General features: G+C 35.1%; 1 protein-coding gene across 8 annotated transcripts in view; it reads right to left on the minus strand.

Annotated features, from left to right (window-relative positions):
* Positions 1 to 27698, minus strand: part of LOC145963744 (SLIT-ROBO Rho GTPase-activating protein 1) — a 60263-nt gene that overhangs the window by 10668 nt on the left and 21897 nt on the right. For 2 of the 8 annotated variants that reach the window (XM_083085919.1, XM_083085920.1), the window contains exons 2-4: positions 7220 to 7403; positions 4312 to 4477; positions 3229 to 3456 (exon numbers count right to left, since the gene is read on the minus strand). In XM_083085919.1, coding sequence (XP_082942045.1) covers positions 3229 to 3456; positions 4312 to 4477; positions 7220 to 7403 — 578 coding nt within the window. Of the gene's footprint in view, positions 1 to 3228; positions 3457 to 4311; positions 4478 to 7219; positions 7404 to 14353; positions 14994 to 15416; positions 15509 to 17091; positions 17262 to 18044; positions 18380 to 27698 lie in introns of those variants that run through there. The other 6 variants (XM_083085925.1, XM_083085923.1, XM_083085924.1 and 3 more) reach the window with 6 other exon arrangements.

The following is a 27698-nucleotide window of genomic DNA, read 5'->3' on the forward strand; positions in this document are numbered from 1 at the left end:
CGCTTATAGCTGCGCTGGCCAAGGGGAGCGCTATTTATTTTTCCATCAAGTTGCATGTGCCCGGCAAAAAAAAAGCCGCTAGCAGGTCGACCCTAAATCCTCGGTCGGCGTCTGCTCGGATTGGGACAAAGTGGAAAAAAGAAAAGAGAGAGAGAAAGAGAGAAAGATAGAGATACGCTTCATACGGATTTCCTAGCATTTCTCTCGATTCATTCCGCAGGATGGATGATACCCTCCTGACATAGGCTGGAGAAATGCTTTGAGTCCCCGGGGACTTTTGAATCATATGGACAAAAGAGCCAAGCATATAATCTTAGTGCGAATATATGGATACAAACACATTTGTCGTAGATATTAGAAATAGCGAGTGCTTTAATATTTTTTCAAGAATACTTTCATCGATATAAAAGTAAAATATCTCTCTCGTTAAAATTTAAAATTTCTGTAATCTCTCTCTATGAACAAATTAAGAATTTTAAACTAAAAAAAACTCAAGTATCTTAAATATAAAAAATAGTTTTACAAAAATTAAGTTTAATTGTGTTAAAAATTAAAATATAACTCGTGAGATAATAGTTTGATAAATACGTTGTGAATATACTAATTATAAAATTAGATTAATTATTATCTTGAAAGTTCTTAATCTTGAAAGTTCCTCCTATAAATTTTTCGTTATTCGATCACCATTCTTGTCGTGCGAGTCGCACGAGTTTTCGGATGAACGAAGACAGATTTGCTCCAGTGTGCGGTTCTCGGATGCAGTTCCCCGCTCCGATTCTGTGAATCGTACAGTAAATGAGAGCGTTGGAGATAGACGGCGATGGACAAAAAGCGGAACAATTGCTGGACTGATGACGCAGACACCTAATTCGGACATCCTGCCACTGGCCTGGATATCGTCTCGGTTCTCTCGTGTCTCCGCCACCTGTCACCGGACACATTTCGTCGCTTCGTACTTTATCGGCGATATGCCGATTCCTACGTGACCTTTATTTCCGCTCAATAACGCGGGTCTAGCGTGCGGCAAATATAAAGTACCATCGATCGCGCCACGAATTTAATCTTTATTGGCGTGGAAAATGCAGTGGTATAATGTAATCCTCGTACATCACGCAACGTGCGACACGAAGATATTAGAAACGAAATACACTCTGAGAACATACCTGAGAAACTATTCCTCTACGTCGTGACAATTAAAACTGTTCTTAGACCGAACGAAAAACAACAATTATTTTAACATTCGTGTTTTTACACGCGCACGATTACTATGATATTCCTAAACTTAAGTTCCTCAAAATACGATATACAGATTTTTCCAAAAATATTATTTTAGCGGTAGAAAATCTCGTGGAAATAAAATTAATTAATTTTTATTATACACAAGAAAGCTTATTTTGCGGCATTAATTATCTAATTTTAATTAGCAGATTGTACATCGTATATAAGGCTTTCGCGAAGATAAATTCGACGGTTGATTTTAATGATGTTCTTATTGTTGAAATCTGACAGAGAAAATTAAGGGCGCGGCCGTCAAGACATAATAAACGCGTTTCCGTTGAGCTCGCGAAATAAAATTATTAAGACGCAGCAGACGGCAGTCCACTCGTTCCAGCTGTACTTTCAATTTCCTTTCAATCGCATTGACGAAGGCCAGACACGCGAACTTCCAGCCACGCGAAGTGTCTTACCACTTTAAGGGAACATGACGAAACTCCAATATTCCTCGATATTAACTTCAATTTTTCACAAATATCAGTTCTTAATTTATTGAACTAGTTTTATTTCACTGCTTTCATAAAATGACTAATTTAATAAATTTCAGTTATTTCTTAGTAAATCTATAACATTCCCAAAGTTATTATCATTGATATAAAATTATTTCAATTTTGGAAGAAATAAAATGTATTTTTTTCTACAAAATGTCCTGCATTCTTAAAATATAAAAATTTTTCTCTCTGAAATATCAAGTTGTCGAAAAATCAAATTAATATAAATTCAATCTTGATTTACATCGATTAAGAAAGAGAAAAAAGTATTAATTCTAACAATATCTACAATATTATTAAAAGTTCCATTTCTGATTCTTTCCGGAAAGATTATGTGAGCAATTTTTCGACATTATTTACAAGTCATCATGCGGCAGAGCGGAAACATGTTGATGCACTTCCTACTTGGCGTGCCACGTTGACGTCGCAAACAGCTGGTGAACGTGTAACGACGAAAAAAAAGCACATCAAATCCGCGTCACCGTGTTTATCGTCGCAAAAAGAGAATCACCGTTCATCATCGCAATAAATCGTACGCTTTTGACGTAAGATCACCGTTGATCCTTTGCCAGGAGCAACCATCGTTCCAGCCCGCGCCAGGTGTTAATATTTGCCAGAATGACGAAGCGAGAGGGAAAGTCACGCGGATATGCAATTCGACGAATAATTTCTCGACTAACCGCGTCTCTCTCGTAATATGACACGTCGTTGCCAAAATATGAAGAGTGCTCGAACGATCGCAATTTGCCGGATTTATCCATGGCCATGGTCGCACCGTAAAAACAAATCTCAAGTGAATCGAAGAATCCATTCTCGTTATTGCGAATGTAATAATATATTATTTAATAGAACAAAGATGTCGCTTGCATACATAATTTTTTTTTTTCATTAAAGTTCTCGTCTAATTTTATTGAATCTGAAATATGCCGGATTTATTCAGATTTAGCCCGATAGAGAATTTTAATTTTGAGAATATCCATATAAACTATTATATATTTTATAATATAATATATAATAGTTACATAATATATATAATATCTATTATATAAATTTAACAATTGCATATAATAATTATAAATAATTATACAAATATATATGTAATATTATATATACATATAATAGAACATATATTATTTTATATATATTATATTTACATGTTATATAATGTGCATTATATAAACGTTGGATATTAAGAATTCATTTACTATAGATAAAAAAAATGTGATAAGTTAGAGTACCCTTGTGTAAAACTTGAACGCAAGTTTTTCTTGTCATCGCACTAACAACGAAACAAACCTCGCAATGTAATTTCAACGAAGTAGCAAGTTGATGTAACCAGACAGAAGAGCTTAAACTGCACGAACTCTCGCGAGGGTCAAGCACCATCAAACTACTTCGAAACGAGTACTTCCCTTGTATAGAAATACTCGACCATCTCAGTATATTCTACTCTACGATCTACCTTGTTAACTTCCTTCTCGATGAGCTTGTACTTCTTGCTGCGCGCGAGCTTATCGCGACTATCCGCATTCGCCACTTCGAGCTTGTTGCGTTGCTGCTCGGCGACGCGGAGCTTGGTCTCCGCCTGCCTGGACTCGGCCTGGTAAGCCTGATAGGTCTTCATCGTCGTGTGGAGCTCGTGCAGCACTCGGAGTATTTCCTCGTGCGTCTCGTAGCCAATCTCGCGACACTGCAACAAGTAAAAAGAAACGCATCCGAGCGGTAAGCCATAGGCAGGCACTATTGAAAAGATGTTGCGGATATATTTAAAATATGCATTTAATCCTAATCGAGACAACTTTCCTTAGATATAAAGTTTTTCTCTTTCTTTGTCAAAATTCAATCCCCCCAAAAAATATATACATATAAAATTATTAGAGATATAAATAAATTTGCTTTCTGGTGTTATTGAAGATTTTAAATGAAACATTTTACATTGAATATAACGTATTTATAATTTAAATTAAACATAGCTAAATTGATTTTACTCAAATCGTCGGAAAGAATAATAAAATATGAAAAAAAGATAAATAATGATAAAGTACAATATTATATTCCAGTGTCAGACTTATAATTTAACAAGTATTACAGGAATAAAAAAAAATAAAAAAATGTAAGACATAAAGAGACTAAAAATTAAAAGACCATAAAATAAAAATTGCAAAAATTCAATTAACTTAATAACGAGAAATTGGAAAGTCACACGCGGATTAGAAGAGCGATAGAAAATTTTCGCTAATTTATACAATCATATAGATATAAGAACACGCGAGAGGAAAGAAATGTTTACGAGGAGGAAATGTGAGACGGGAACGCATCGCGATACATCTATAGAAAGTGATTCGTCCCCGGCACCCGGTACATATCTCGACACGACACTGTCTGCAACAGGAATAGAGACATTCGAGGCAATTAATTCGACGAGACAATGGAGTAGTCGAACTTCTCACGACACGGCGTCGCGCGGTTGCGATGCAATCGCGCAACTACAACTAACTGCTTGCGGAGCGACGTTATCGTATCTCATCACGTGTATGACACTCACACGCTTGTAAATTCGCTGCACATCCTCCATCACCTGATTGAGGCGGCCCACGAGGTGGGTGCTGTAGACCTCGGACAAGGCGGCGTGGTCCCTGCTGAGGGACTTGGTCTCGTTGACGAGCTGCTGCCAGCAGGCGTAGCTGGAGAACAGGGGCCATTGTTCCCGCCTGCGGAAAAGCGATCGATAAAGACATATTGTACGGAGGATAACGCACGTACATGTACATATATATGTATATATCTACGTAATTACACGGTAATTAAATCGCCGCTAACGAGCCGGTAAAGCGTCGCGCTTCTCATCTTGAGGTCCTCGAACGCACCGTTCGGTCGTTATGTTTATATACACGTAACAGCGATCTCGTTCCACTTGCACGTTCATGCATACCGAATGCGCGTTATATGGCATAATATATTATCGGTAGCGATAATATATTATGCAAGTGTGTTGTAACGATAAAGTAAGTAAAGATAACGTATTCTTTTATTCATTTCAGATTTAAAATAAAATGTCGTGATACTTTAATCAATTGCAAGTTGCCCAAAATCGGATTAATGTTATAAAACTAAAATTACTTTAATTAATACTTTATGTCGTGATACTTTAATTAATTGCAAGTTGCCCAAAATCGGACTCATGTTATAAAACTAAGATTACTTAAGCATTAGATTAAATATTCAAAGTTATTTTGATATTATACATAAAAATTATTGTAACGATGGAAATTGCATATGTGTAATAATTTTTCGATATTACAAATAAAAAAATATCTTTCTCTGAGAAATTATTTCAATATTATAAAACTTATAAACATGGTGATTTTAAAGCCGAAAATGGGGCATCTTTAAAATCACCCGGTTATCGATGATGTGTGAAACCTAGTTTACGGTAATTACTTTTTGCGCGACAGGAGAATGAACGAATATACTTGCCGGGGCAACTATACCGACCCCGGATGCGGTTTCGCAAAGAAGAAATTATCGATTCGCGATATCTCCCGAAGCGAAATGAGGGAAACGCGTGCAGATGGAAGAGAGTATGGCATCGCGGTGCGCTGGATTACGTGTGTACGTGTGCGTGTATGTGTGCCGTACATCGCGAGAGAAGCATCCCTTTTGTGGACGACGTTGAATACGATGCACAAAAGGGGCACTACGCGTTCAGGGTTGAATGACGAGAAGGAACTGGGGCATGTCGCAGATGCAGCAACGCGGCACGCGCGTGTAGGACACGGGAAAAATGCGGTTGCGGTTGCTTTTCCGCCGCGAAAGTGGAGCGCGAGAAATATCAATCGCGTGTAACAAAGACATATAGAGAAAATACAAATTGTCACGCAATTCATATACATCTATTAACAATGACGTGATTTTATATCCGTTAATTGTATTTCAAGATATCGATATGAGATACGTGTTAACATTTTGTAGAAAGATTTCCTGATTTTTTTTCAAGCATCTTTGTTCAAAATTCCAGATAAAATTAGAGAATTTTTAGAATTGTTTAAAATAAACTCTTTTATTTAGCTTTTGTAAGATAAGCATTTTTAACTCGCATAATATTTATATTTCATCAAGAATTACAATGAATATTGTGTATATTCAGTATTTTACTAAGGAATTGATATTAAACATAATATAATTTAAAATTTTCCTAAACATATTTTAAATAAATATTTATCTGTGAATAAAGTATAGCACATGTTTCTAATTCTAAAATACTTTTAAGACATTACAAAAATTTTCTTTAAGAATAGAAATAGAACTTGAAAAGATAATTGAGTATATAATTAACGATGATGTAAAATTATCTTAATAATAGTGTAAATCTTGCAATATTTTTATATAAAATTACTTACAATATTATGTAATATTTAAAATTATTTCATTATTATATAAATATTTAATAAAAACATGTCTCAAAGAAAATTATTTCGATATTAATATTAATCAAATATTTAAAATAATTTTAACATCGCAAACATAAAATGTCAAATATTATCCGTTTCTTCTGTAGATACTTATATATATATATATTAAATATTGATTTTCCTTTCCCAGATATTAATGAGAAATATTGATCTTTAGAAATAGAAATATTATTTCTAGAAAACATAGTAAAATACTTATGAACGCTTATCACTGATTTTAGCGAGAAACGTGAATAAATATTTAAATATCTGGATCGATTTCTGCGTCAATTAATTATGCGATCGGAATTTAACCATGCATGATCAAGGTCTATACCCAAATATAATCGCGTTTGATAGAAGTTTTACGCAACGTAATCGTGTAATAATTCACGTTGCGCAACGTAACGTAACGTAATAAAGTAAATGTATCGCGCTGTATTACGTGCATACGCGCCATCATTTCAATCGTGCCGTGCAACACGTGGTGCACGCGCATGAATTACAGCGAATTAATTAACGCATACACCTTCGTTAATTATTTAACGCCGCAATTCATAGCGGAATTATTTCCGCTCTTTTCCCGTTTCGCTTTTTATAAAATTATCCGACTAACAAATCTCCGCGTTGTTAATTTAATTTTACACTTTGCGTAAAAAGGCAAATATTTGAAATTATTATATATCCGTTTTAATTTCTGGCAAACAATTAATTTGCTGATAATTAAAAATTCCACAGTTAGCTGCATTAAATAATAATTAAATTATTTAATTATGATTCTGACGATTATTTAATATATAAAATCGTGTCTCGTGAAATTATTTTGCGCGTGATTACAATAGATAATATTTTTAAAATCGTATATTCATATATTTTAACTGCGCTTATTATATGTCTTCTTACGACCCATTTATTATTGTATTTTTAAGTCAATTATTTTTTTTTATTTAAAATGTGGAAGATAAAAGAAGGCACAGCTTTTAAGAGAAATTAATAACATACTTTTGTTTCTGCTCCTTATGCCTCAACTGTATGCTTCTGGCCATCTTGTCGAGGGATTTGCTGTAGTCCAGCTCCAGTTCCGCCCTCCTGCGGAAAAAGTCCTGGAGCTCGGCCACGAGGGCGACTTGCGCCTCCATCCTCACGTCGAGGCATCTCAGCTGCTCGTTCAGCTGTAGCCGTATGTCTGCAAACAGAAAAAAAGGGAAGCCATGTTAAGACTCGTGTCTGATCGTGATGTGCGTTTCGGGTTTCAAATGGGGTTCAGAAAGCCCACGCGAAGACCCTAAAAAGTAATCTCCGGAAATTGGTCGTCTCCGAGATTATATAATCCTTTCGATGAACAAAAATTTCCATTTTTTAATGTTGTGATGGAAATCGATCTTTTTCATCGATGGCAACGAATTTCCCAAGATTGCAAATGTTTTCATGATCTTTGTTGACAATCTTGGAATCGACAGAAATTTGGATCTTTATGATAATATATGAAGAAGCAATTCTAAATCTTCTTAATTATTTATTCTTAATTACGATCTTGAAGTATTATCAGTTTATAGATACAATTGGATCTCGTTTCGAGATGCAAATTTCGACGAGTCTCTTCGTATCGATATGGTAATCTTTCTCTTTCTTTTGCATGTCAAAGTCGTTTTATTCTCCCATCGACGACGATGACAATGGCAGAGAGGCGGATGCTGCGCGGAATAATAATGTCTCGGGTATAACGGATGTCGCGCGAGGAAGGACTTTGACACGATGGTAGAACTTCCGACTCTCTTTCTCTTTCTCATCCCTTTAATCCGTATTCCGTTAATGTCATCCGTGAGACAATGACGAGAAGGAGGAACGATGTCTCGACTCCGCGAGACGAGCAAGCTAAAAATAAACGGTGTACGCGACGCGAAACAATCTATCGTTTCGCAGACTTCACCAAGACGAGGAGAAAGACGATCGCGCTTACCGCGTGATTTATTGTCACGGCCGTATCTCGCTTCCGTTCCGAAACTTCCTTCGGCTCCGATAATAAACGACGCAAAAGCGACCGCGATCGCGAATACATTACACGTATAATCCATCATTGATGCAACGAAAGTTGCAGCAATTTTCGTTTTTAATACGGCATTTTTTTCGTATACATTATATACTTGAAATAAATAAAGTCGCTATCGAGATATCTCTGTTCAAGTTGTTGAAAGCTTCCTTTTATTTCAAATTTTTCCGGCCAATGAGTCGCTATTACTAATTAAGAAATAAGATTTATTTTAATTATCTCAAGTCTTCGAGAAATCAGACTTGCAAGCAGTCTATTACCGTACTAAATTATTCGATTTAATCTATCGTAATCCGCTTGACAGAGCGAATAATCCGAAAGCGGAAATATCGTTTCTCGTCGTGTATCCGTCTTCATGTGAACGTCGATCAATCAGCGTAATTGGATGATTGTCGGGAGAAAGAGCTAGACGATGGTTTTAAGTCATTTTTTTCTTTCATCGAACCGACGATTCATTAAAGGAAAGGAGAGAGAAAAAAAGGTCGGGCGATAAATAAGCATGAGCGCTTTGAATCAAAATGGATGTTCTGTTCCTGACAGATCGAGGACGTATAATCATTCTGACGGCGACGTCGCTTTACGTTTTCGGGAATATCGTCGGTTACCCTCCCGAAAGAAAGAAAACAGAGACGTCTGGGAGAAACGCCACATGTCAGTTCGCCTCATGTGTTACCAATTATCGAGAGATCTAAACGGATCAGTTCATTGGTGGCTTAGCCTCGAAACTCACGAATGGACCGTTTATAACCGGCGGCGGCGATATAATGTTAATTCTGGGAAATGCCACAAGTGCAGATAAAAAAGATCCGCCGCGGTTTTTTGCCGTTATGGTCGACAATCGTGTCTTTCAATCATTACGTGGCTCCAAGTTAAAAAAAATAAAAAATCCATTAAAATCTTGACGGAAAGAAACATGAGAAGAGGAAAAAAATTATTTTAAATTTAATTAAAAAATTTAATTTTCTTCTTTCAATTATTACCGTTGATTAGATGATTTTCAACATTAAAAAATCATTGACTAAATTTTCCACATTGCAACTGCTTATAATTTTTAAAATTCTTATGACTTATTTGATGGGCTCTATCTGATTTTAACAGATTGTTATAAATTAAAGAATCTGAAAAATGAAGAAGATTAATAATCTCTTGAATAATTTCAAACTAGGGGAGATACCACAGGAAACTTTCTGACAATCTTCATTCGTCGTTACATTTTCGACATTATCTTTTCGTTATATATCTTATCATCATATATATTCTATATAAATCATCTACAAATAATTTTAAAGAGTAAAAAAATATTTTATTACGATAATGATATTGAATGCAGTACAAAAGATGATAAGATATATTATTACGATAAATCAATTGTATATTGTTTATATAAATAAAATACAATAATAAAAAAGCTGCCAGAGTTAAATTTAAAGCTAAATTTAATTAAATAATGACACAAAATAATTGCAATTATTTAAAAAATAATTAATTATAATTGAGTTATATATATTATTAAATATATATATATATATATATATATATATATATATATATATATATATACACACACACACACTATAATATTTAATAATTGTTTTCTTCTCTGATTAATGTCTTATATTTTTCAATTATAACGATACAATAAAAGTTTTACTTGCGAAGCTGAGTGCCTTGAGAGATAGTCAGTTCGAGCAGGATTTCCCTTCAGGACGAGTCCCTATGTTTCGAATAAAAGTTTATCGATTTCCTTACTTCCGCGTGTGATTCATCCTTCCCAAAAGGACATAGAGCGATCTTTGACCCCGAAACGCAGACACGCAAGCAATACCCGACGGAGGTAAATAAACTCCCAAGTGCAACACAAAGTCGCGACTATTGCATACAGGGTACTCCAAAATCATAGTATATCTTTCATAATTTTTTTTGGTTGATTCAACGTCAATCTTTTTCCTCGATAAATACTTAATAAAATTTCTATGTGTAATTGATGATTAAAAATAAAAAGTTTTCAGTAAATTAAAAATTTTTATTTTTTTAGAAAGAAAATGGATAACAAAATCATATATAAGTAATTTGAATTTAAACAGAATTTCGATAAGAAAGAGGATTTTTTATTTAAAATTTACAAGATTGTAGAGATCTATTAAAGTTAAAAAAATGGAAAGATGCGGTAAAATAAAGTGCCATCTTCAGATTAATTAAAGAAATTAGGATCGAAAAAACACTCGGCAACTTTAGGACACCCAGTATGCAGCACCCCCGCCGAGTTAGTCATCTAACGAGCGAGAGTGTGCATCGTGGTCGGATGCACTAACTGACAAGCTATTAACCGAGGGGGGGAAAACAACGGATCGACCGAACAACGAAGCCGATCATGAAGAGGAGAAGGAGAAGCACCGCGACGCTCTCGTCGTGCACTTTAGGGACGGAGAATTGACCTACTATGATTATTAACTAGACCGCGATAGGTGCTATTAGCGAAATAGGCTGTACAATGCAGACTGCTCGTTCTCTTTCAATCTCGTCCTGATCTTTCTGATTGATCGATTATGGTTGCATTGTTAGTCGCGATTAATATACGGAGAGTCCAACGACATGGGATTTTAATTTTAAATTTTGGCGATCAAAAGAACTAGTAGTAAAATATTTATATTGCAATCATATAGTATAAATTTTAGTAGAAATAATCTAATTTACTTGCACATGAATACATTAATATTATGTACTATTAGTGTTGATGTTAATATTATTAATATTAATCGATTAATTGTTAAAAGCATATCTATATTACAACATTGCAATAATTATTTAAAATCTATCTCTCTCTCTCTCGCTTCTATTCTGTCCTTAATACTTGTAACAATACATAATCGTTAGAATATTTAAAAATAAATGAATAAAAATTTACGGACACAGAATAGTAAATAATTATATATATATATATAATAATTCTCTCTCTCATATGTAAGATACATATGAAAAAGATGCTGAATCTCGTCAGTCATCAGTTTTCAAATAAAAACAGAAAGATGTGATAATTCTTTCATCGTATTTAATAAACTTTACGATGATGCCGGCGATGTAGGATGAAAACTTCGGGATATTGTTGAGAGAATCGCGCACAAAAACGATTCTTTGCTCAAGGAGAGAAAAAGAGAGAACGAAAGAACAGCTGCGCCTAAAAACCACCCACGACAAAGCAGACCGGTTGCAATGTATACACCCCCGCCGCGAATAGAAATACACGTATGTGTGTGTGTGTGTGTGTACAACGATTACTGAGATAGAGAGAAAGAGAAAGAGAGAGACCAAAGAGCGAGGTCGAAGTCTTTAGGACGATCCCAAAATACGTTCAACTACCATTTTATTCTCAAAGGCGTGTGATTACCGTACGATGAAACGAGTTTCTTCGCCTTGCACTATTAATCTTTAATCGAAGAGGTTTCTCCAGAAATAAATGATGTATTAGAGAGGTAAAAATTTAGTTATAACAATTTGAAGCATGAGACTATATTTTTTTTAAATTTATATAAAATAAAAATAAAAGTTTCTCAAATCATAATTATTTAAATTACTCTATCTATTTAACTTAATAAAAATTATTTTATGCCATTTTAATACACTCTTTATATACGTACATTTTTTTAATACTATATAAATAACACGTAATATTATAAAATAAACCTTTCTATAAATATAGGATGAAAAGAAAGAAAAACAAAAAATAAAGTCTATTTCTTTCTCTCTGCGTTTAAATTGGATTTTTTGATGTAAAATATTAAACTATAAAGAAAAGACAAATCATGCGTATTTTGAGAATTGAATTTAAAACTCTCTCTTTCTCTCTTTTTCTTTATTGGAATATATAAAAAATTTTAATTTGTAAGAATATCAGTGTTTTTGAAATTTGAAAACATATTCGACATATGCAAACCTCATTTATGTTTATTTTATTGTATTTTTTCTAACGTAAAAATAGTATTTCTCAATATTTATTCTATCTAAAAATCTTTAGATTGAATATTTTTCTATTGACATCTTGTTATATAGGAATATTTTTATTTCTTATAAAATGAATCTCTCTCGTCTATCCTACAATCGATTTATTTGAAAATAAATAGATTATTCACACACATTCATCTCAAAAATTATTCTATATAAAAAATATTGAATAAAGTAGCTAAAAGTCATAAGTTTTTAAAATAAATTAATTATAAAATTAGTGAATTATGTAAATGAGCAACATAATAGTGTATCCATTAAGTCAAAAAGTAATTATCTTAATATAATATAAATACTATTACAAACATTTATGTATTTTTTTATTAATTTTTCCTTTTCCTAATAAAAAACAGCGTTAATTAAAAATCATATCAATAAAACTATTATTTCATGTAAATTCAGTAACTTTATAATTGCGTAATTTTAAACAAAATCATGTTTTATTTTATGGTGGTCTAAATTTTCATTATCACACATTAAAGAGGATAATCGGATAAACAAAAAAAAATCCTTAATAAACATTAGCTATCTTACGTAGCTTTTATCTAGTTTGGCGGAAAGATACGCGACTGCAGCTTATCAAAATAATTCACTACTATCAGTGTGCATGGCTCGAGTGCGGCTCGTAAGTGACCGTAATTTTTGCGCGATCTCATGCGTGCATATCCCGCGTATACCGTATAATGAGTGAGGGGCGAACGACATCATCATCATCACCATCAAGGTTGACGCCAGGTGTGCGCGCGTAACAGAATCTTGTGCAAGGTAGCGATGCACATCGCGGTTATTTCGCGAGCGCCAAGATCCGTTAAAGAGAGGCGCGTTACTGTACATCTTCCGAAGAAAAAAAACAGCTGTATGACATTTGCGTACATGTCCATTTCCATACAATGTTACAACTATCGAGCGAATCTCCTCGCGATGCATCACGACGCGTGAAATTGCTCTTGCATCGTTGTTTATTGCACGGGACGCAAATATATCGTTGCAAAACCCGTTTTCATCTTTCGTTTACCGCGTTGAATTACGTTACGTGTCGGTGTGTATTAATGTTACGCAACGAGACGCAACGTTCGTTCTCGATTTAGTGTAAATTACCGAGAAATGCGAAATTTCAAGTTTCTGTTCCTCCATATTTCTAAATATTTATGATTTAATCTGCACCTTTAAAAATTATTTTATTCGGATTTATTATAATTTTAATGTTTACTTTCACTTAACTTCGGAAAGTAAAGAAAACGCATAAGGGAAGAGAAACTTTCTCTGTGATCATCTGGCTGGAATCGTTTGGTGCCACACGCTACAAGATGAATTGAAGTCTAAAATGCAGTCGATATGTAAATTTTTCCTCTCCGAATATTCTCCAAGAAATCTCTCGGAATATTCGACATGACGAAGCATCGAAGACTTCTTCGAGTGCTTCATCTACTTGAATATGTAACATTCGTCGATGCTTCGGCACGAACACAGGTCTGTTTGTAAATATGTACTCGCTTTCGTTGCCCGAACGTGTCGTGATAAATATCTGACGTTAGTCATACGTTCAACATCTTGCTTTACTTTTCAGAATATATGTATATTACCACTATTACAAATCATGAAAATGCGATTTACGAAAACATAATAATACACAGTACAAGGAATGCTATTGTTTTATTAATAAGCAAAAGGATGATTATTCAATTTTAAATAACATTAGTGGTGACTCTATGAATTATTATTTGTAAAAAATGTCAAAATATCAAATAAAGTACGAAATAAACAGGAACGATTTTAAATCAAGATTCCAAATCCACCCAAGAATGCAATAATGAAATCTTACGATATAAATGGCTGTTGGAAAATACGACCATCGAACTTTCAGATCGTCGGAGAAAATCTATAAGTTCAAGGCCTTATGATCCCCCTTCCTCCATTTTTCCTTTGATTTTACGTCCCACCCGGTATCGCGGAAGCTCTCTTATCAATCATCTGATTCCCCTCTCTTTTGCACGCCACCCCTATATTCTCGCAGGACGAGGAAACAACGTGTCCCTCTCTCTCTTTTCTTCCATGCCGCCCACACGCTCGCTGGATATTCCATTTACCTTTTGTCCAGGCCTCCCACTCGTGGCGTCCGGCCAGTTTGAACATTTCTCCCTTGCGTTATTTATTATCCGGCTAGAACTCGGCTCGCTCGTCGTCGTCGTCGGCGTCGTCGTTGTCCCTCGTTCACCCACGTTCACCAACCACTACTCACGACGACGGGGCTCCTCGTGTCACTGTCTCTCGCGCGTGCACACGCGCCGACGCGCACGCACATGCACTCACACACGCACATACATACACATCAGCAGCCACTCGATATTCCTTGCGACCACCCGGTATCGTATCACGCGAGCTTTTCTTCCGGAACGCACAGTTTTTCCTTCAACGCGCGACGATTAACTCTCATCTAGAAGATATTTTATGGAATGAGAATCCCTTAGTACAATATCTTAATTGTGTGATTAATACGGACGGAGTGTTATGTGAAGTAAATTGTTATTGCAATATGTCTCGTTAAATGTTCTTAATACACAGCTTGATGATGTCATTAAGATGACAATACTTTGGATTCTTCATTCGGTTATCCTCCGTTTTAAAAATTCTTTATCATCGGTTGAGTCGCGACTCGTGGAATGTTTATTAGATATTAAGTTGATTCATTATTCATAATACTATTAAAATGAAGATTGGATTAACCATCTAGAAATACACACATTTAGAGCTCATATTTTCTTCAAATATATAGAAGAAATTATACAATAGTTATTTACAATTATAATTATTATATCATTGTTGTAATTTATTGTTAGTACAAATTATTTCAAATAGGGCTTCAAAAAATCCAAAAGCAATATACAGAAATCTTTTTACTTGATAATTTAAATATTTTTAGCATCAATATTCTAGACAATTTCAGTCATAATATTTTGTGTACAGCGATCATCTGATCACCGCATGCGGTATGTATCGAATGAGGATTAATAAATTACGCGGAAAGAAAGGCGGGCTATTTACAGTTAGTCCTATCCATATAACGCGAGGGATTCGTGTTCGCCCTTTTTTTCCCTTTTTCACGCGGAGAGAACTAAGATGCTCGAACATCGTTTTACGACTCCCATTTACCTCCTTGATCCCCGCGGAGCGACCCGAAAGAAACTGGATCGAGAGGGGTAAACGAACGTTTCTTGGCGGACGAAAGAACTGGAACGTCGTCTCTGGAAAAGTAAGTTTTTACATGTCTCCAGTTCTTTATTTGTACGATTAATCATTTCCATAAATCGCTCTACGCGTGGTATATAATTTTATTAAAAGCAAATAAATAACACACAATTAATTAATTTATTGTTTTACATTTCTGAATGTTTCGAGAATAAAAAAAAATTACTCGATTTAATTATTACATTGTTCAACAAAAAAATTCATTTATGATAAAACATTGAATAATTTTATTTTCTTATAAATAGATAAATTTGATGTCTATCGGATATGATTTTGAAAAGGAAAGAGTGTTTGTAAAACCTGATTCGATAGGACAAACGAGAGTGATTCCGATAAAATATTAGTCATCCGGGACTCTAATAACGAGTGATCCAAGAGAAAGAGAAAAAGAGAGAGAGATGGCTGTTTTTATCGTTTATGTCCGGTGAAAGAACTCTGTTGATACAGCGCGCTATAGTTCTTCTTAAGCGATTGTTATCGGGATTTAATACACGTTGGTCGTATATCTGTTCCGGAGCAGCACATCGCATACTCGATAATGTCGCACGACTATTTTTACATCGCGCTGCTTCGCTTCGCACACATCTAATCGACCCCGTATAATCAGTTAGATCACTCCAGTTACGTGATTGAATATTTATGAGAGCGCACAGCGACACGATTGCCCGGTGAATTGATAATTCAAAGAATAAAACGGTTCGTGTGAACTTTCGTGAATATCAACTTGCCTCGGTCGTAGATCGTTTCGTCTTTAACTTATCGATTGAAACGAATTAATACAATGAGTAGATCGCAATAAGCGTGAAATTATTCGAAAGATCAATTGATGAAATATTTGATCGGTTGAAAAAAAAAACTTGAAAGTGAAAATGTGATAAGTGGAAATTTTTATATGAATTTCACGAAATTACGCGATCTCCTTTAACTTCCCTGGATACGAGCCGATGAAATTGGATCAAAATTGATATGATATTTTAAAAAAAGCGGAAAAATCAACGACCGCTCCACGATAGATTACATACGCCCAAACAATGTTGACAAATATTGAACATTCTCGCGTGACTTCTGACAAATAACTGTTATTTCTCCGAAGGGGAAATTTTGAAAAAGGATTACGTTACAAAAGAATTTATTCGATAAAAATGACAGCGCTATTTTTCTCTATTCTTCTATTTCAAAATTTTTCCGTTATATCGTATACAAAATTTCATCAGATTAAAAAACTAAAAGTGTATTAATTGAAAAAATTATAGACGTATATATCTGTAAGTGTTGCTTGTCAAATCTAAATTTCACAAATATAATTATACATCGCGTATAGATGCCACGCATAATTTGGACATAAGGATAATAATACATTTTTTTTCGTATACTTTATCTCGTGATTGTTGATCAGAATCGCAAAGCTGCTCGAACGAAGACAGGAAGCGAGAATAATTTCGCATTCCGATCGGGAAGGGCGACACACCTCTCTCTCTCTCTCTTTTCATTATTTGATTACATCGCGTATCGCACTCTTGACATCCGTTAATCACTCTCGACGCTAAAAATCAAAGCCAGACGATCGATTCAACGATACCTTGTTTGTCCGACCGATTACACCCGTGCCTTGACACTGGTTATGTCATGCCACATTGAAAACGTCAAAAATTAGCGCGACTTTGAAGTCAGATAAATATTTTTGTATAAACAATGATTCTATACCCTTTAAAAGCTTAACTTCTATCAATCTGGTTAATACTGGTAACAAAATCGTCCGGCTGCCTATGATTACTCGGTGGATATTTTTTTTATCTTGCAGTTTCGCGAAAGTATCTAGCAATTAATTGGCACAAAATATTATTGAACATTCATATTCACTAAACGAGATCAAAATCGGGAAATTAGAACCCATCGATTTCTCACCTTGATCAAAAATATTAAATGCGATTTCGATTTTACGATATTAATCGCGAAAAATAATTTCTACTAAAAATAAAAGGGAATACAAGAAAACGTTTGCAAGATTGCGCAGCCTAGATCGCGATCGAACTTTTAGCGATAACAACCGCAGGTGTTAAACGGCGTCGATTACGCGAAATAACCGGCACGAAGCGATCACCGTTACTGGCGATCGCGAGAGAAAGAGAGACTCGGATACCGGTCGCAAGACTCGATCGGACGTCATTGATCGGCAATGTACGGCTATCGACGTATAACGTTACAATCGTTTCGTACTCACGCCACTCAATCGTTCGATAATGATGATTTATTATAAATCGGGCTGACGCGTATCGGTACTTGTGCGTGTATTTTTAGAACATTGCCGATCTTTATTTCATCGATATTATATTGAAGATAAAAATCATAATGCTTTCTCATTATTATTTCTGGATTGGAATGTATATTACTCTTTACGAAAAACGATGATAACCGTGTATAAAAATTTGATTAATTAATCCTCTATTTATTCCATCTTGCTAAACTCGATATAAACGTAGGAAAAAATAAAATTATTAAACTCAATTATATCTCGCGTCTGCAGATTCCAACCTTTCATTCGATTATCCACCAGCTTCGAAGAGAATTCACCTTTTCCCTACGTCACCTTACGCTTCATCTCTCGGATCAACTTTTATCGTATTTTCCGAATATATAGCTTCTTCCAATCAATCTCGACGCTCGATTAATCGACCGAGTCAATTCGCCAGCACTTTTTCCACGGCCCTTTTTCCCCAATTTTCTCGCAATGTAATATCGCAGTATAACTCTCAACTCTACTATATAATACAACTGACACGGAAACGCAGGTCGTTTCGCGATTTCGACGAGAGCAAGATATTGCGCTGCACCCAGCGCTCGGGACTCGATCGCGTAAACTGGCTTGTAAGGACAGGCAGTGACTGCTTTGACCGTCGTTAAATTAACCACAATTACCACCATCACTGGGGCCCACACACGCTCTCTCACGCACACGCGCTCGTCAACGACAGTGTGTGTTGCGGTCGAGCAGGCGCGAGCGGAAAGCAGGCACGTTGAAGCGCCTCAAAGGGCCCCGCCCTTGACATTGCGCTGGTTACGCGGTTGCCACGTGATTTTTCCCAGTAAATTAATATTTAAAATTGTTGCATCGAATCGAGAATCACTGCTCGAGAGTCCGATATATTAAAAATAACGACAAGCAAATTAAAAAATTATAATTTCTTTCTTTTTTTTAAGAAAGGGGCAGAGCAATAATGCTTTGTTTCGAGGAAAAGGTAGTTTGCGACGATCCTGTATAATCCAGCGTGATAATGAGCAATCAATAACTGATGCTGAGGTATCGGCGCAAACGAAGCGCGGTTACAGACACCTCGACGATAATAATAATGACAATGTTGTTACCGTGGATAGGGGGACGACGACGCATATAATGGATAAAGAGTTGCGCGTGGAAAGAGTTGAGAAAGCCAAAAATAACACTGACCGGAGGCTTTAATTGCTTTCGCTTGACATTGGTGCGTCGTAAGCGCCTCGTCGAACGAGCCTCTTAAAAATTCCTCGTGCAGAAGGTTGCGAATGCGTGCAATTTTATCTTCGCGCTTTTGTCCGCCTAGATTAGCAATCTCGCCCACAATGCATTGCTTGGAACGATAATCGGGAAATCCGGCGAGCGCGAAATGAAAGAAATAATGACGATGGGTGACGAAACCGAGGCTGTTAAAAGTAGCTGAAAATATTAATAAGATATTGAAATATATAGCGAAATTTAATCGCGACAAAGTGATCGCATAAATTAAATTTTCGTGAAGAGATGACGTGAACAGAGTCAATATTGGTAGACATGAGTCAAACGAATGCAGTGAGTATTGTACGAATTATGTAGTAAAATTAAATTATGCGAAAATTAAATTTAAATTCTGCCGAATAATTAAGTTTATAGTCGCATACTCACGTCATTGTACGTGCTCTGTGACCATGATAAATTCCGAGATAAATGTGACGCTTAAAGCGCATAATTTCTCCAACTCTCTGTCTCTTTCTTAGTGTTACATACATTAACGATTACCATATAATGCCCGCTCATCATAGCTCCTGGATACCAAACTTCCCACGCTTAACTAAATCGAAAAAAATTCTTAAATTTGCACAAATTAAGATAATATAGTTTTTTTTATATACATCAAATTAAAATCATTTAACGTAAATTATGGTATTTGTATTAAATTGCCAAATATTTTCTTGCATTTTATTTATTCGCACACATCGCCCGCATTTGACGTATCACGTTACATTTAATATGCAACACGTCAGAAAGTTTAAAATTAATGCTTTAGAAGCTTTAAATTCTATTCTCTTAATTTCGCTCTCGGTGAATTTTTATCAGCGTGGTAAATGCTGAAAATTCCTACAACATTAGCAACGTAACTCCCCCGTAATGTACTTTGCGATGCGTGTTTCCGGTACAGCCTACACGTCCTTCAAAAAAGGTTTACGAGTTTGACGATATTCTTATACAGCGTTGAAAAGGGCAGCAGGTGCAGACTTTACTGGATATAATTTCATGGCTTTCAATTATTTTCTGAATATTAAGTCAATACTTTCACGAAAAATATTTCAACTGCTCTAATTAAGTGTGCATTATTCATGGAAAGTGAAATACAATGGATATCTTTATATATCTATTGTAACTTTATTATGAGGCAAACGATCAATAAAATTGAAAGATATAGGATTTTGTAGAAATAAAAAATCAAAAATCAAAAATCAAAAATATACAAAATTCTTTCTGTTTAAACATTTTAAGAGTCAATTTCATATGAATAAATTTATAGTGTAAAAATTTACACATTAAATAAGATGAAAAAATATAATCGGTTATATAATACACACACACATTTTAAATAATTTTAATATAAAATTGTCTTCTTACTTTATAAATAAAATATTCTATAAATTGTGTGCCGTTTAACTTGTTTTGAACACGTCTTGTTCTAATCGCGTTGGCTACAAAAGTAACATCAGAATGTTTTGTTTTATGTGCGCGCTTTAATGATGCCAATGCACACAACATACGCATATGAGGTACACGACTTGATATGCAGCGCATATGTTTCTCTTTCTCTGTCGACTATCGACTTCCTTCCTGCACGAATTGAAGGGAAACGTCAAGTAGTTATTGCGTCGACTACGACTTTCGTTATCTTAACTCGAATATTGTGTCAAGCTAGGCTGCTGTACGCGACTAGCTTTAAGAGAGTAGCCAATACAATGACGGGTCGGAGGATAGTTCGATGCCCTCTCGATAACTTTAATAAAGGTCACCAATAGAATTGCGGCCGCGCCTCGTTGCATAATCGTCGGTTGAACCCGACTGATATAATCGAAAATCTCTACGGAGGCCAGAATTTATATGTACATATCTAACCCTGGGGTTCTGGGAATTTATTTTACATAATCATATAAATATGTAGATAAAAGTATTAATATTTGAAAAAGCTACGAGAATGTTGCTAGAAATTATGTTAATTATATAAAAAGTATTTATATTAAAATAGAAATAATAAGTATCTCTCATACATGTTCAATAAGAGTCACAAAGATGTTCTAGTTTAATATTTCATCGCTATCGTTTTGATAAAATCATCAGATAAATTGGTTGAAAAACTCTTTTTAAAGAGTTCTGTCATTTTGTATATCGAGCTACGAATCAAGTTATAGTATAAAATGTGCACGCAAGTGAAGCAATAGCGACGCGATCGTCGAGTCTCATCGTTTGAAAAGATACGTTTCAATCGCTGTTCGCTTCCTTTGGCCCGTTGATTTTTCCAATAAGTCTCGCGTCGAGTTGCTTTTCTTCTAATTGCACCGCGTTCGCGATAGTAATTCACCGTTTTAACGATGTGAAGAGAAGTTACAGCGCTCGCGCGCACGGCAGAAACCAGCTGTTTAATTTGTCATGAACGCGAACACGTTCCTTGACGTGCGTAATTACTGTTCCGCGCAAAAACTCATCAACGATAAATTTATCTTGTTTCACGCGGCACAATATTGTTGTTTATTTCCAAGAAACATGATTTTAAGTTAGATTATAATTAATCCGGATTGATTTTTCGGATTTTATTATTTTTACGTCTCGGTAAATTCATCTACAAGTTAAAAAATGTTGAGAATGTTATAATTAATTTCGCAAAAATTTATATACAATCTACTAATATTAAATCAAAATACTTTGCATTCAAAAATAGCATCTTGATATGAAAATCACGTACTAAAATATCTGCCAGGAAAGATAGAAGTGTCGTGTTCTCATTTCACAAATAAGAAAATAATCGCGTTTGTAAGAGCTCGCGTGATAATGAGAAACGCGTTTGCCAACTGAATTGATAATAATGCACTGATAGAATGTTGCATTCGACTCATAGTCACTTACTCTACGAAAGTTATTACACGAACGATCTCGAATTCGAATTTCCATTCATTTTTTACGTTTCTATTATAATTTTTATGTTTCTATTATAATTTTACTCTCACGAATATTTTTGTATTCGGTCATATAACTCTCATAAGCAATTCACACCTTCAGTTAATGCAACAAAGTTATAACAATTATCATAAAAATTATGATATAAGCAGTGTAGTAATTATTTAGCAAAATATTTAACACAATCTTTGCATACAAATTAATACGCTATTTTTAAATTTCTAACGTTAAATATTTAGAATCAGAATTATGTCGGGTTTACATTAACATTTACTAAAAGTAAACTTCTGCTATTTATATTGTTAAATTCCTTTTCAAATTAATAATTTAGCGATCGAAAATGTAATTTATGTACAAGACCAGATAGCGTCCATGTTTTATTATTCAGCAAAAAGCAAAGTTTAACCTCTTTTGCAACATTTTCGGAGTCAATTTCTTTCTAAAAACCAGTGTGACCCGGTTATATCACGGCCTAAATTTCCACACAGACAAGGTTGATTCCAAATTTATCAGTTCTCTCGAGATCCGAGGCAAATCTGAAACGACCTAAAATAACGAATCCTGAAAAAGCCTAGAAGGGAAGTTATGACGCCACGAGCGATTACAGCCGTGGAAAGGATTAGTTTCCGAGCGGATACAATTCCTTAATCAACGTTAATTAGCGACCTACGATTATTCGTAACGCAATCGTGGGGGAGGTGCCGTTCGTTCGCCTTAATGAAATCGTGCCGCACAGAATTATTTATGAGCTTTGGTTCGCGATTACGTAAGAATGCAACGTTCGTAACACGCATCCATTGTTGGGAACACGACGGCGGCGCTGAATCGAGTCGACTCAAACGAGTTAGCGGCAAATGAGCGGAATGCGAGAAGAGCAAGCAGAAACTTTGCGCGAAGCAAACTTGCTGGACTAGGGTGAAAAACGCGCGCGCGATCGCGTTTCCTGCCAATGTCAACAAGAAGAGATTCGTCTTTCATCGCGTGTCTAATTTAGAGGGATAAGTCGAGTCAAAAGATGTTGATTACTTTTTATGTCTGGTTAATATCATTAGGCTCAAGTTTCAAACGCGATGGAATTAATCGCTGGAATTAGGAATTAATTGGTGAAACCGATCTTTCCCCTCTAGCGTTCGCTTCTTTCTTCTGAATTTAAATTATCAAAAAAGCTTTCTCTCTCCCTTTAATACAATATTTATTTCCGCACCCAGTTGATAACGCGTTTTATACTCGGCGCTATCGAGAAAGTTATGCATTAGAATTGAATAATCAAATTATTCTAATTGTATTTAATCAAAATTTTCGATAGTATATACATATAAATTTTTTCTGATTCATCAATAAATGTCTATGTGTCCCATTGTAATATTATATAAATACAATATCAAAATAAGCATTAACTACATAATGAGAGATACACATAAAAAAATTAAGAGATATAAAAATTAAACTTAAAAAAATTCTAATTTCAATAATTTTAAATAAAAAAACAAAAACTTCAATATATATAATTTTTTCTAAAAATATGAAAGTTCGCGATTATACCGGATAAAGATCATTCTTCGGCTCGTCATGATCCCGCATCCAGCTGTAATGCAATTATGACCTATAGCGAGTGTTCCCGCCCAGACTATCGGGACGATTAATCGGCGAAATTGGAAATTAATTGGCGAAATAACTTCTCTCGCTTGGATTGGAATTCTCTCCAGACTCTGGCGCTGCCATTTGAGCGGTTAAACCAAACGCGCAGCTCTCTCGCGCGTGGCCAAAGATCGCAAATTTAATTTGTCACGCCGCCGGTGTCTCTATCATGCTCGGCGCAATTGTCATCGTACAAAGCAATTAGCGGGAATGCTCGAGAAAAAAACCGTGCGACCGCGACAAACGATGGCCGGCGAGAACCGCGTCTGCGAATTCTGTGTCAGCTGCAACGCGAGCTCTTTATTTCCTTTTATTTCGTCGTGCACAATGCGCTTTAAAGTATATCCTACTGGGTCAATTTTTAATATATAATATATCTCTCGAAAGTCGGAGATTTTCGACGAAGAGGGAATCTTTTCTTAGAAAATTCTCGGAATAAATTTTTAGAGTCGACACATATAAATAATACATACGTTTTCTTTTAATTTGTATATTAAATATATTAAATATTTATATTAAATATATTAAATATTTAACAATTTATACACAATTTCTTTACAATAAGATATCAAATTGATTAATGCCGACAAAAGTTACAGGAATACATGTATAAAATAAAAGAGATAAATTAAACTGCGGGTGAAACGAATTACCTGCACAAGTGCTTGCTCCGCGGAAAAAGAGAAACGCCGGACGAATAATTGCTTTTATTCGACGATATTGGGGGCGAGAGCGACGATTATTTAATTCTTGGCTGGAAACGACGGCTACATCGATCGCGCAAACGAGATTTCGTCGGCTTTTGTTTCCTAGTGAGACTTTTACATTGAGAGAAGCTTTTGATATTGAGCATTCTGGCATGGGGCGATCAGAGAAATTGACATCGAGAATTAATAGATACAACTGCTCATGACATGTCTCTTTGAAATTATTATCCTGTCAACCTACTTTGTCAATTTATTTTAAAATTTAAAATTCTGTAAAAATATGTTTACACGATATAAATTGAATTCGCCAAACATTATCTCAAATAATTTAAAGAGAACTTTTTTAATCTAAGATAAAAATGAAGATAATATATTTTTAATCTAGATAAAGATGAGATGAAGCAATTTGAACTAGATGCTTTACCCAAATAAAAAACTAATTCCAATATAACTATTTGGAACACGACAAAATATGCAGTCATACGGGCTTCATGCATATGTACATATATTATATATATCCTGATTATCGTGTTCAAAGAACTATAATACACTGGAAAGAGTTTTTATCCACCCGAGACAGATTTATTGTCATTTTTATCGCGCATAATACAAGATATGGCGAGAGCAAGTTCTCGAGCTCTACTATGTTTATGGAAGTATAAATATCGTTTATGGTCGCGCGTGAAAGCTTCCTGCTTGTGGAAGCTTTGGTAATCTTCCTTGATTTTGAGCTCACGCGATGGACGGGAAACGATTATCGTGTATTTGCATTTCGCCGATACACTTATTCGCTTACGTCGCGTTTAGAAATTCGGTATTCGCGTTCAAGTTTCCTTAATTCGAAATTTGCGTATAAAAGAGACTGTATCTTGAATAAATTACACATGAAAAAGTAGAAACACAAATTAAAAGAAAAATTGCAGTGTTTGCGAGTCGTATTTTTTCGCGTTATTATTTCGCGTTATTAAAATCCGCTTTTAATTTTCGAAATAATTTTCCTCACTTTTATCGCGAGTCCATTTTTAGTTTTCTTTTTAAATAGAAAAAATTTGCAACAAAAATTGCGAAAATAACGTCACTTGGAAATAATTGCGAGCGTTGCGAAATATTTATCTAAATACGGCGTACTCGCAATTTTTAGATTTGTGTTATATTACACGTAAAAGTACGTCACGTCGTTTTCATTCAAGCCGTTGTGACACGCGAAAATGTGACTGGAAACGAGAAGGCGAAGAAATTGTCGCGCGCGCGATAGCGAATTTAGACGAGTAAATTTTCGCGTTACGCCACCACATCGTTCGCGTCGGTCTATATTTATACTACGTGGACAGGTACACGCGAGCCGACACGCCGACGATTTATCCGATAGCAAACATTGGCGCCGTTATGTCGTCGGACGCACCGGCGTTACGGTAGCGCACGCACATACGCCACAATTTTTACGCAGCAGGCACGGACACTTTCGTTCAAATTAAGAGAATCCGTCGAAATAGTAGAAATCCACAATTAAAAACAGAAAGAACGAAGAAAGTTGAAATTTAATTAAGTCATCTAATTAAATTCTAATTTATAAATATATGAATAAATGTCGCTATTTTACTTTTATCAAGAATACATTTTTTTTAATGCGCATAGTTTTATTATACTGTACTTTAATTTTATTTCTGATTAAATTTTATTTCGAATAATTTAAAAAAATTTAATGCAACTTCTTGCACATGGATATATCGCGTCGCTCTACACTTGTATACGGTTATGGAGGAAACGCGACTAACACACACGACGCACCCTCTTCTCCTCGTCGACGTGTCAATTTAACGGCTTCCTGCTCTGGCATCGAGTTTCGCTGTGCACACGCACGTTTATCGACCGAAATGTTCCGCGTCTCTTTTGTATCAAATGCGTGAGTGGTTAAAAGGAGAGATACATTGCACAGTGCATAAATAATAAAATAGTAAATAAAATGTCCAGTCAATCAAGCGGCTAATGTAATGAAGCGAAAACGCGTATTTCTTTCAGTAAACGAGTTTTACGCATTCTTAAAGCGTAAAAGACTAATAATATTCATGTATTGTTTTTTATCTAGCTCTGACATTCGTTCGTTGCATCTGAAATGCTTGCCGTCAGAAATTTAAATTTTTATTAATAATTCCATATATCTCTACTTATATATTAAGGACAAACCGATTTCACCGAAGACGACTGTTGGAATTAAATATGACTTTAATCAATCTCATCCATAATAATTACAAAATTTTGTTTCCGTAAAGAAATCTACTTAATGCGTAGAATTTAATGATAACAAGTAGGTTTTTTTGCCTCGTGAAGGCAGCGTTTTAATCGTATTCCTTTTTGCATAATTACGTTTAATTGATCAGATGATCAGAGTGTATCGAAGTTCGCTGGCGCTATTACACAATCGAAGCGTTTAATCGAACGCGAAACGAGAAGCTTCGAGGATTCTTACCGTCCGTGCTCTTGGTTTGCATCGAGCGTAACCGTGACGTTTCTTTCCCCGTTGAACTTTCACATCTCGCCGAAAGTAAAAAAATACGTCTGCACCAACCGGCAATTAACTTATCGCCGGTGAAATTTAGCTATCGGCGATCGAGCGTCGCGAAATGCAAAATCCTTGTTAACGTCCGTGACACGACTCCGACACGCACGGCTACGATTTTCGATATATCAAGATGTATCGTATCATATTTTTGCGATGCATTGTATATTTTTTTCGATGTACGGTACGTATTATCTTTTGCACGCTTCTATACGAGCTTTGCTATCAGCGCGAGTTATCTACCAGCCTCTAGCATTTTTTCTATGCGTCATACACTCCCTCGCATCCATGCCGTCAGAAATTCTATACAACTATAACGAACGCCCGCACCGCCATCCCGCGATGTCGAGTATCGCCATATAGAATTTCCTATGTTACGCATATGACATTACGCACACGCGTATAAAAACCGTTTCGTTTGGTAAATAACTTTCAATCAATGGAGGAAATTGTTAAATGAGGAAATTTGTTAAATTTATGTTGAGGTAGGATCGGCAACAATTTATTGCCATATTTTAATAATTTCTTAAACAATTTTAATAATGTTCTATGAAAAGGATTTTTTTTAAAGTAAGAAATAAAATCGAAAGAACCTTGAGAATAAAATATATATTAAACTTATGTTGAGGTAGGATCGGCAACAATTTATTGCCATATTTTAATAATTTCCTAAACAATTTTAATAATTTTCTATGAAAAGGGTTTCTTTCAAAGTAAAAAATAAAATCGAAAGAACCTTGGGAATAAAATATATATTATCGCGATAAAAATACTCAAATACGAGTAAGAAATCGCCTACGTAAAAGAGTAAATATAACGTTTATATGCAATTGTATATTCAT

This window comes from Camponotus vicinus, unplaced genomic scaffold (genome assembly GCF_025532165.1).
Source record: "Camponotus vicinus isolate PSW18456_S1 unplaced genomic scaffold, iyCamVici1.0 SCAF_13, whole genome shotgun sequence".
Classification (NCBI taxonomy): Eukaryota; Metazoa; Arthropoda; class Insecta; order Hymenoptera; family Formicidae; genus Camponotus; species Camponotus vicinus.